This window comes from Pangasianodon hypophthalmus, chromosome 8 (genome assembly GCF_027358585.1).
Source record: "Pangasianodon hypophthalmus isolate fPanHyp1 chromosome 8, fPanHyp1.pri, whole genome shotgun sequence".
Taxonomy (NCBI): domain Eukaryota; kingdom Metazoa; phylum Chordata; class Actinopteri; order Siluriformes; family Pangasiidae; genus Pangasianodon; species Pangasianodon hypophthalmus.
The window spans coordinates 22,243,772-22,255,777 of record NC_069717.1 but is presented as its reverse complement, the minus strand read 5'-3'; the positions used below and the strand labels follow the sequence as shown (position 1 = coordinate 22,255,777).

Below are 12,006 nucleotides of genomic sequence, written 5' to 3'. Positions count from 1 at the left end.
ACTTAACGGAATAGCAGTGTATATAACGGACACGCACTACTTCTGCACTAAGTATTGCAATGCATAGCTCAAGATGTACTGGTCAGGATGGATACCAGAGTGATCACTGTTGCATATAAATGTAAATAAATGTTGTTTAATAACACCTTGTCTGAACATCTGGACAATAAATGGCTCCATGCTAAATATCATGTCTTGAAAAAGCATACTACACTGAAGTGCACTCAGGTGCAGAGAACAGATTCATGCCTTTAGGGCCTGTACCCAAGGAAAAGTACGAAAGGAAGAAAGTCCTGCCAGAGTGTGTTAATAAGGGCTAAGTGTAAGTCTTTAAAGTGCTATTACCTTAAGAACAGGGCATGAGGTGAATGAGATGGCAGCTACCTGATATTCCCAGGACACATTAGATACATGTGCTAATAGCAAATCCAAACCCTGGAACTGAAGATGATTAGAGTGAAGTTGGCCTTAAGAGACAAAAAGTGCCAGACGAGAAAAAAAAAGGAATAAGAACACGTGAAAGCTTTGCTGTGACGAGACGGCAGAGAACATTCTGTTCTGATTTAACAGAAAAGGATTTTTATTATTTTTGAACTAGGCAATACATGCAGTTTAGACTTCTCCACTAATCTGTGCTACTTTGTTTCTGTGTATCATTATTACTCTGCTCTAAGTCTTGCCAAGGTGTATAATAATACCAGAAAAGTTCTACCAAATCTCATTACAAGTTGATTTCTAATGACCACTGGTGCTTATTATTTGCTACAAAGCTTCCAGCAGGTCACTTAGAGTTTCGGTTCTGTGACTGTTATACGTTTTAATAAAAAAAAATAAATAAATAAATAATTTTTTTTAAAAAGCCCCAGGGTTTGCACACTTTGCCAGAAGCTCATTTTCATGTATATAAATATATAAATACATAAATCTTCACTAACCGCTTTTTCCTTTTCTGAGTTGCGATAGATCTCAGGAAACCTGGGATCAAGGCAGGAATATTACACCGTGAATGGGACGGTAGTCCATCGCAGGGCACCATGCATACACACATTCACACACATTCACTAGGGGCTATTTAGAGTCACCAATCCACCTACCAGCGTGGTTTTGGGAGGTTGGAGGAAACCAAAAAAACCCAGAAGAAACCCACACAGACATGAGAAGAAAGTGTGAAACTGCACAAACAGCAACCAGAGCTCAGTTTCGAGGGGACAATGGAGCTGTACGGAGGCCACACCACCTCTTGTTCCTCCATGCCTTCCAGCAGAGATATGTATTTTTGAAAAAAGAACACTGAAACTAGTGTGTGAACAACAGGAAGAGTGAAATAATGGCATGTGTAGTAAAGCTTTGTGTGCATATGGAAACATATGGATGCAGGCTTTGTATGTCCGTGTAGGAGAACACCTTTGTACTGTTAGAGAGGTGTGTGTGTGTGTGTGTGTGTGTGTGGTGAGCTGTCCAGACCTGGCCATGAGCTTGTGAAGCTCCTGCTTTTGCTGTTGGTCCTCGGCTGCGATGGCATGCTGAGCTTTCTGCTGCATGGCCTGCACAAAGTGCTGCATGTGCTGAAATGCGTCAATCTGCATGAGAGTGGGAGAGGGAGAGAGAGAAATAGAGAGAAATACTAAACATACTGAGAGACTGTGGACAAAAGGAAAAATGTGAAAAATGGGATCGGGGATAAACTGTGCAATATGACATCATTCTTGCACAACTAAAAGTGCAATGATTTTTGTCCCCTTTTAATCATATTTGGTTTTTGAATAAACCATCATGTGCAGAATGAGGAAAAAATGAATAGAACAATAATTTCAAAATCTTTTCTCTCTCCCTCTTTGATCATTGATTGAAAACACCATACATTCTTTCCCATCCCATTTCCCGTCCTATCCTTTTTGACTTTCTTCACATTGCAAAAGAAAAAACTTCCTTAGATAGCCTTAGGACTGCAAATCCTAAGAACAGATTGCACTCCAGTCTCCATCATTGAACAGTAACTTCAGTTTGATATGACAGACTTAAAACTTGAATGATGCTCATACTCAAGTTCACGTTACCATAATGAGCACTTTTTGAATAGCACATAGTTATAGAAGAGGAATTGTTTATGATTGCACTAGCCGGCGTCACCTAGAGGATGGTTCCTCTCAAGGTTTCTTCCTCATGTCGTCTCAGGGAGTTTTTCCTTCCCACTGTCACGTCTGGCTTGCTCATTAGGGATAAAATTATAAATTTCAAATTTATTTCCAGATTTCTGGAAAGCTGCTTTGTGACACTGTCCATTGTTAAAAGTGCTATATAAATAAAAGTGATGTCTGATTTCTCATGATCAGTAATCCTTAGGCAATCATGTAATGTCGTATGGGGAATATTAAAACATGTTAAACTGTTATTTTGTAAAGTGTGGTGAATGTCATACAGAAGGAATACATTGTGTTCACAGTTCCAGAGGTGTTGTGGAACTGGATGTGTCTCTGGATATATTGAAGTGTGTTTGGTGTTAGGAAAAAGTGAAAAAGCAGGGACCATTATGACCAGGCATTCACAGGCACACACACATGCGCACGCTCACACACGCACACGCAGTCTAACACTTACTTTTCTATCACTATCCATCACATTCACAGTGGAGGCAATGGACTTTCCATGAACAGTCAGGGAGAAAATGATATGTCTCTATCTCCTCACTCTTCATCAGTGAAGATGAAGAGTAAGAAGTGAAATGAAGTGAGAGGATTTGTTTATCAGCACACTGAGTCACACAACTCTCACATCTGGCCTTAGGAGAGATTCTTCACATTCAATTCAGTACCGTTCCTCTGACGCTCAACAGCTAACTTTCAAAGCTCTCTCACTGCTGTTTTAAACACCACTAATGTATTACACAAGACAGGGAAAGTATGCACAAACAGTCTGCTCAACACACCTAAACGGAGTTACTCGGTAACACTGAGCTCTAAATTGTGACCTGTGCTATAAGACAGATGGCCTTGTATTAAGCAGTGTGTATATGTTAGAGTTTTGGAATAACCCAGACAGACATGTTTGGAGCTGTGAAATGAGTTTGCCATGTTTTGGACAGTAGAAAGAAGTCAAGATACATTAAAAAGGAACAAAAATGTTATGTTTTGTCTTCGGTTTTCATTGTTTTGCTTGTAAACAAACCTGAGGAAATCTTGTTCATGGTTTACGTACCTTGCGCGCACTCTTCCACATATACTTCATATAAGCGTACGTCACATGTGGGTGGGCAGTGGGCAGAGGCTGGTCCAGCTGTTTGGACGGGTCAACACCGAGGAGCAGGACCAACGTCTTATGAGCCAGAGCCTGAAGACAAAAGACAAATTAACCAGCAATATCTGAATGCATTTAGGTAAAGCTAGCTTTCTTTTCTTAGCACATAAGCACTCTGATGAGTTTGGCTTCCATTTTATCAATACGCTGTATTCTACAGATTAGAGATATTCAGCTATAATTTGTTAAGGTCCAGACACATAAAATTCCTTGTTTACAAAGGTCAAGATAAGCATCTAGCATGACTGAATGGTGGCAGACGTAATCTTTTACTGCTTAATCATTAATGATTAGTTTATGGCTTTAAATAAGACGACTTGAGGTATTTGTTTGGTTTCATAGTGCTACTTCACATAACCACTTTTGACTAGTGCCAACTGTCTTTAAACATTCTGTTTTTGGTTGAATTTTCTTTAAATGAGCCCTGTCTGCAGCTTGCTAATCAGACCACAGTGGGTAAAAAACAAATCTGTGAAAACTGTCCCTTTTCTGACCTAATGTTTCTACTCCTGTAGTTAATCTGTGGTCCACTAAGCTGCCTTCAGCTAGGTAATTTATATAAATGTTTGCATGTGTTTTTGCAACAAAAGACCTGCTACAGAAACTGCGCTGGTTAATGTTTAGAAAACTAGACCAGCTTTTTATTCCAGACGATCTGCTCTGCTACAGTACTTTTGTAAGAACTCGGTTTGGTCTGCTGAAACTTACTGTTTATCAGGGTTCAAGACTTCAACCAAGTGCAGTTTAGTAATTATACAGTTTATTAACAAAGAATTGCGACCTGTCCAATAGTTCGTAATGTAGATTTAGCAGTTGAACTAACAGAATGTAAATCAGTAAGACTTCTTCTCGGTAAAGGACACATGCAAGGTGACATGACGGTGACAATCACAAAACAAACGATGGCAAGATCTATCAAAAGACATGGTGCTTGGTTCCCAACAGAGAAACTGCGCTTGAAAAACCACGTCTTCCACAAATAAACAGCTCAACAAGCCAGCCACCACAATCCCTGACCTAACAGAAGGTAACCCGTCCTGAGAAACACTGCCGTCATTCTTTGGCTCTTTCATCGGCCCGTCCATCGTAATCATTCAGTGACTTTTCATCTCTGAGAGCACTTCCTCTTGTGATCAGCACTGCAGGCCTAAGCTGTGAGGTCGCGACTTTTCCCGGTCATCCGAGTCCGCCGGGCTCCAACTTAAAACGACGGCCTAAGTTTGAACTCACTGTAGATTTAGCCTAATCGTTTAGAATAACACTCACTCATACTGGAGGCAGAATATGACAGCTTAAATATAAACACAGTCCCACGTTTGAAGTAGCTTTTTTTAATCAACCCTCACTTTTAAAAGGTCGTTTTGAGAGTAGTTATTGGTAAAAGAAGCATGATGAAAGTTTTCTCATTAAATGTTCCTTGCTTCTTTCTTCTTGGAACTAACTGGGTCTGTTATAGGTGGTGTGGTCGTCTGACAACTGCAACTAAAGCTAACTGCAGCAAAGACTGTAATGCAGAATCAACAGCATATGTTACTAAACATTATTAAACCACACTGGCTTTTTGCATAATAGCTTGTAATGGTGAAACTGGTATGACCTGTATGTATATCAGCTCAATATTAGCTCAGAAACCTGGATTAATAATGCTAACCATACTAATGTTTACAGAGCAAATCTGATCTAGACATCTGTAGCATCAAGGCCATCTGAGCCATATACAAACAGCTCCAGAATTGTTGGCACCCTGGATAAAGATGGGTAAATGAAAAATGCCTGTGGTTAATTTGCTTAATGTCACAGTGAAAAAATATAACATCAAATATATAGTATTTACAAATCTAATAAATATAATATTAATATGATATAAAATATTAATGCAAACGATCTTGAGTTGCATTTTCTCCAGATGCGCTTCTGATAAATATGGTTTTGTTAAAAATATATATTTTTTGTGCTTACAATAAAGTTACTTCAGTTAAAGGTTAGCTTTATTATATATTTTCCATGTGAGATTAAGCTAATGAACCACAAAGACTTTTTTGCACTTTTTTTTTTTTACACATCTTTACCAAAAGATGACAATAATAATGAACCTGACTGTATATACAATCTGTGTGCATGTGGGAACATTTAGACTCAAACATGGCACGCTTCATTGGCGAGTCAGCAAATAGCATGCTCACTATTACTAGAGTAAGCCTGGGAAAAAATGAAAAACCAAATGGATGCTCTCTCACCAGACGTCCACTCTTTCCACACAGGCTGGCATACTTCAGCCACGTCCTCATGTCCTCGTGGGGATTGATGACCAGAGAACGCACCATCAGGATCCTTTGCCAGTCCTCGACTATTCGCTGGCAGCCCTGCGAATAACACACAGGATTCTTTCCTTTACTGGAAATATTACAGTGTTTTGCTGCATACTGAAGAATGTTGATGAAAGTTGTTGTAATATAGCTATCACACAGTCTTCTGCGTATGCTGTGTAACTGTGTGTCCTGTATTCTTATGTTACTGTATATTCCACATATAAAAGAAGAATTTTAGCAGAGGTTTAACGTATATTTTACACCCTTATGATGACTGTAAGAAAAGACTCTGGCCTGTGCTTCCTCAGAACGCATGCTTGGATCTGAAGTGTGATGCTAAAGAACGTTCTGAGTTACTGATCTCAGATTCTTTTCCCAGGAAGGCCCTGTGAGGAGCTCAGACACTTCAATTTTGACGCACCATATACACGTCTGAATTGTGACATTCGCAATAATGCTGCTCGTCCTAAGATATTTGCTCTTCATGATGTGTTTTATTGATACACACTGGCAAAAGCGTAGCAGGGGAGAGTATTCATGCATCACAAGTTGTAATTCAAAGAAGTGCCATGTCTGTACCAAAGCAAAGTCCTACAGATGCTTGGCTTTATTTGCCAGTAAATCACTTCCATGAATATTCCATCGGCCCTCTGCCAACACATTCTGCATGGTCTGAATTGATCTCTCCAGGACATCTCTCTTTACCTAAAATGTTGAAAGCTTTGAGGTTAAACTGCAACAATATTTCATTTCTGATCCACTGGACAAGTATACATGAATGGGTACACAATGGAAATAATTGTGCAGATGATTGTTCATTAACCATGCAACTAGAATAAACCTTGATTAATAAATATTTCTGTACAATAAAAGACTGTAGTTGAGGAAACTGGAACGCAATAGAGATGGTTACACGTGCAGTATGGTCACTTGCGGTGCTTACATTGAATTTGGCTGCATTCAAAACTACTTTAGGATTGGAACATGTTTTGTATGTCTTTTAGCTAATTTAGGTTTAGAATTTAGTAAATTTTGTAAATAACTTACCTGGAGAAACCAAGAGAAACCATAACTGCCTGCATGATCACCTTAAACATGCAATTCCAGGATATTTACAAGTAGTTTGACTGTAACCAGAGTAAATTCTCTCTCAGGCTGTATTAGTCTTTTTTGTAGGTATAGTCATGTTTCTGATGTTTCTTTCAGACTAGCTCATCTTGCATGATGCAACTGTTTTTTTTTTTTTTTTTTACCGTATTTCATCACAAATCCTTAGTTCGCCAGCAGTGACGTGTCTCTACAAGTCAACTGTGTGCTGAGTGGAAGTTCAGTTTAGAAAACAAACACTGCCACACACCGTGGAAAAAAAACTGCAGGCATATACAGATGCTTCAACACCCGTGTATGTGTATAAATGAACACGGAAATGGAAAACAGATGCCCTATTATATTTTTCCAAGTTGGATCACCTTTGAAAAACCAACCCATAGTTAAGTTTGACACCACATCGCTGTTCAATTCTCAATTCTGATTGGTCAGAAGATGTTCATTAATTTTCTACAACAGCAGATCGGATCGGACAGTGCGCTCAAAAATCTAATGATCAGTAACATTTCTACCCCGGGAAAGTCTTCATGACAGAGGACGTTACGATTTCCAGTTTCTTTCTAAAATGACAAGCTGAGATTTTTTCTATTCTTAACTTCAAGAAAGAGAGAGAGAAAAAGAGAGGCTGGAGAAAGAACCCCTGTTCATAGATGGTATAACAACAGGAACTAACTTTTCCTCACAGACATTTCATAAATGTAAATATAAACTATTAAAAGATAAGACTTTGAAATGAAATAAAATCCCACTTGTATCACACTATATCATATCACCCCGTTGTTGCTTATATTTTTTATAACTTAGTAACTTATTTCATTTCATTTTGGAACATCTGGCAGACTTTCCCTCTAAAATTACATCATCTTCCTGAACCACTTTGGCCAGACAAACTGCAGATGATCATAGTGTAATGATGTTACCTGCAATCTTTCCCACCATGTCTCCCTGATGATGTCCCTCCTCTCTGGAACCAGTTTATACTGGATCACCTCTTCTAGTTCTGACAGCATCTGACATGACACCATGGCCTAAGAGTGAGAGACAGGATAAGACCGTGAAGGACATGGTAAAAGATCATAATTGCAACAGTTTATGATTTTATTAAACATGTTTAACCATTTAAATGTTTGTTCCTGAAGCGTCATTAAGAAATTTGAGGCCAGATGCTAATATGTACCCTTCTAGACATTAAGAGTTCTATGCACTCTAGATTTTCTCAAAACCTGCTAGTGGGTTTCCATGTGTGGAAAGGATGCAACCCATTAATCTCAACAAAAGTTAAAAAAAAAAAAAAAAAAAAAAAAAATCACCAAATCAACGTTATTATGGCCCACCACAGCAGACAATCAACCACAGAACACTGATTTATTAGTGAATTGCTTTTCCAAGAGACAAACAGATTCAACAAAAAAATTCAGACTGTGTTCTGTTCAGATCAAATCCCTAAATTGCAGACAGTTTGATTTACTCTCATTAGAGCAAACAGTGTATATACAAATAAGCATGCCCAACTCATCAAGGTCCACAGCTGCATAAGATAAACTCCTATGACGTCCTTCCACCCGTGGAAATTTATGGCCATTGTTATATAAACCACATCAGACTTATGTTTGGGGGGAAAAATAGATTTCAATTGCTGACATGCAAGAAAATGGGGATGGTATAAACACACAGACTACTAACAGGCACAGATTTGGTTTGATCTCAAGGATGTTACCTAAGACTGCACCTTCGATTTTTGAAGAAACAAAAATAGGAAAGCAAATAAATCCCACAGCCCATCAGTGGTGCTAGTCATTGCTGCTATCTTCTGGAGCTCATCTGCAGTGTTAAATGAGGTCGGGCTCTTCACAAGAGGCCTGTTAAAAAAGCAGTGAAGCCTCACCCCGTATGCTCTGCTGTAGCTCTCTCCAGCCATGGCAGTCAACTCAGCGTCCAGCAGGTCTCTGGCCTTGTCGATGCACTGAAACACACAGACACACACATACACACACATTAATGCATACATAATCTGGGTTTGGGATTTGGACTCAAGTAATGAAATGCAGGTTTGAGGCTAATAATTCAACATCCATCCTCCAGTTGCCGACATCTTTTGTGTCATCACTCAATTCCACGTAACAAGGAATGATAAAACACATGTTGTCACTTAAGTCAAGCTGATCCACTTACTTTCCCCCAGCATGGTCCTACAGAACACTGTATAGATAAGTACGACTCATCCATTATGGCCATTTTCCAATTTCTCCTCAATCAGCTTAACAACTCATTAGTTAAGCAAATGCTCTAAAAGCCTGCCAATTCTAGCACCTGTAGCAGTGCGGATGGATTCAAAGATGTTAACACTTCATCTCGATGTGGCACATGCAGCCAGACGTCTCTACAAGAAATGCCTATAATAAAAACACCAAACTTTCCAGTCATTATCAAACTAAATAAAAAGAAATTACTGGACACCAGACATGCCACCAGTAAAAACAACAAACTGAGAATGGGCACGCCCAAGTGTAGTGGCTACAGACTACAAGGTTTACAGGCGTCTGGTCAACACCTGCATTCCCCATGTGGTAATTAACCCATCCGGAGAAACTGACGAGAATGAGTAAGGGAAACACCAAATAAAAGAAGAGCACAAGATAAAGAAAGAGGTTTACTCAAGCTGAGGGTGTGAGCTGCCATTTTGGTATCCTGACCAGCAATTATGGCTCAGCCTGATTAAATGTCAGAGAACAGAACACACACAGTGTGTGTATACGTCTGTGTGCGTGAGCTGGAAAGAGAACAGAGCTTACTGTAAGAGCTTATCTAAAGCCCAATACGGATGCTGTCGATCAACCTTGAATGGCCATTATTTGGGTTATTGGGGTTTATTTGGGATACTTGGAATAGAAGATTAAGTTAGAAGAATAGAAACAGTTATCTATAATACTTCCACCACTCTGAACAATCTAACAGGTGATAAGATCAGAGCTGTGATAAAACCTCTTTCACATCTGGTTCTTTAAGCACAACATGGCCACTCAAAACAGTGAGCAGGCTTAGAAAGTTAATACAGCTGAAGGCAAAAGTGTACCTTACTACAATGCCATTGACCAGAAAAGTAGACACATTACTCTGTTTTATATAATGTACTGCTGAATTTAATATTATTAAAAATATTTAAAAATTAAACAAAATCATCCGACTGAAGCTTGTGCACCACACCTCGACAGAGAAAGTTTATTTATCTACTCAGACATGTCGTAATTTTGCTGCTAAAGGTTATTATATTTTCCTCTTAATTCCGACTGCAAAATGGTACCCATGGAGGATTACCGGCTATCGGAAAAAACAGTTTTGAGACCCCTAACATACTCCAGTACGATCACATCTGGATCCAGTTTGGTTTTTTGACAAGAACAGGTCCATATGTGGATGGCTGTCTTTCTTTTCAGCTGAAAAATGGAGAGAGAGGGGGTCTGTCTTTGATTAGGAGGATGAGAGAATGGAGGAGGACATATAAAGCGAGAAGACAGGATCATGGTTGCAGGATGACCTTTGGGATGCCTCCTCTGACAGGAATGCTGCTGATCGTGATGTTGAACACCTGTGAGGATGGAGGCTTGTCTTCTTTTCTCCAAGAGAATTCAGCTCATAGCAAACACACATTCATTCATTCTAATTACTTTCGCTCTGTATAGAACAATTTTGTAATTTTGTGCACTTAATTAACACTAGATGTGATGTCTTTTCTAGAATGTTGATGACGACAGTTATTATGTGCCCAACAACCAATTGCCTATTTGGAGTAAATAAATAAAATGTGATCTCAGAGACTTTGACCGTTTTCCCATTCTTTAACTGTCCAGTTTTGGTGAGTGTGTGCCCATTGTGGCCTTTAATTCTTGTTCTTGGCTGACCTGAGTGGAACCTGGTGTGATCTTCAGCTGCTGTAGCCCATTCACCTCAAGGCTCAGTGTGTTGTGCATTCTGAGATGCTTTTCTGCTCACCATGGTTGTAAAGAGTGGTTATTTAAGTTACCACAGCCATCCTTTCAGCTTGTACCAGTCTGGCCATTCTTCTATGATCTCTCTCATCAACATGGTGAATCTGCCCACAGAATTGCCAATCACTGGATGTTTTTTGTTTTTCGCACCATTCTGTGCAAACTCTACAGACCGTTGTACGTGAAAATCCCATGAGATCAGCAGTTTCTGAAATACTCAAACCAGCCCATCTGGCCCCAATAACCATGCCAAGGTCAAAGTCACTGAGGGCTACAGGTGTTTCTACTGAAGTGGCTGGTGAGTGTATATACTATAAAATACTGTACGCTGAAGGTAAGAACTGTCACTCACTTGTTGGGCCAGTGAGAAGAGGTCCTGGTGCAAAGCAAGCACAGCCCTGTAAAAGGCACCATCGTGGGTATCTCTAGGAATCATACAGGTGTACTCCTCCATACTATCCCAGTGTCCTTTAATACACACAAACAGACATGTTAAATATTGTAATAATCCATTATGTAATTATGCCCCCTTACAAGCAAGACTGTTTACAGCATAGTTGTCATAAATAAATGTTTTATAATGTAGTCTACAATTTTAACTTTTCATACATAACCACTTCTAAGTTTATTTATGCTACTTGCTGCAAATTTATTTGGACCCTACACCACTCACTAAATGCATAATCCAGAAAAGTTTCGGTTACTTTTTTAACTGCAGGATAAATACATTTATAATGTAACTATTATTTTGAACAATACTAGCCTATCTCACAAGCTGTCTATTATCATCTGTCAAGGATTGGTGCAGATTATGTGTTAGCCATTGCTGATATCTGATTACACTGTGCTACTGCCCAGTCCAAATGGTATATGAATAAATGCTTATTATAACAGGGTGTTCAGACAAAATCTAAGTTTTGGAATAAGAAAATGAAGTGTGTGTCTGTTTCTTTACCCAGGCCCCAGGCTGCAGCAGCTGCCATGCGTGCCATCTTGGCCTGTGTCTCCTCACTAACCAGAGTCCATTCCTCACAACACTGCTGGTGTAGTTGACCCCTGAGAGAGAGAGAAAGAGAGAAAGAGAGAAAGAGAGAGAGAGAGAGAGACAGACAGACAGACCATTAGGGTTAGGTAAGGCACCATTACCTAGTCTGCAAACAGCATTTCCTTCTTATTCATTAAAAATCCAGGATAGAGTTAGACCTGCAGTAGCACAGCTGTGCAAGAAAACACAGTGATAATAAGCAACTTATAATGGGAGGAAAACAGAAAATAATCTGATAACTTGCCACGTTATTTTTCGTTTGTAT

The 12,006-nt window shown here is 39.3% G+C and overlaps 1 protein-coding gene across 4 annotated transcripts in view; it reads right to left on the bottom strand.

Moving 5' to 3' along the window:
• The window catches only part of mtor (mechanistic target of rapamycin kinase), a 92,444-nt gene that overhangs the window by 17,696 nt on the left and 62,742 nt on the right, over nucleotides 1–12,006 (bottom strand). For all 4 annotated transcript variants that reach the window (XM_026925220.3, XM_053236008.1, XM_053236009.1 and 1 more), the window contains 7 exons: nucleotides 11,652–11,752; nucleotides 11,049–11,164; nucleotides 8,596–8,673; nucleotides 7,631–7,738; nucleotides 5,532–5,657; nucleotides 3,196–3,327; nucleotides 1,465–1,580 (listed from right to left, as the gene is read on the bottom strand). In XM_026925220.3, the coding sequence (XP_026781021.1) occupies nucleotides 1,465–1,580; nucleotides 3,196–3,327; nucleotides 5,532–5,657; nucleotides 7,631–7,738; nucleotides 8,596–8,673; nucleotides 11,049–11,164; nucleotides 11,652–11,752 (777 nt within the window). The remainder of the gene's footprint in view (nucleotides 1–1,464; nucleotides 1,581–3,195; nucleotides 3,328–5,531; nucleotides 5,658–7,630; nucleotides 7,739–8,595; nucleotides 8,674–11,048; nucleotides 11,165–11,651; nucleotides 11,753–12,006) is intronic.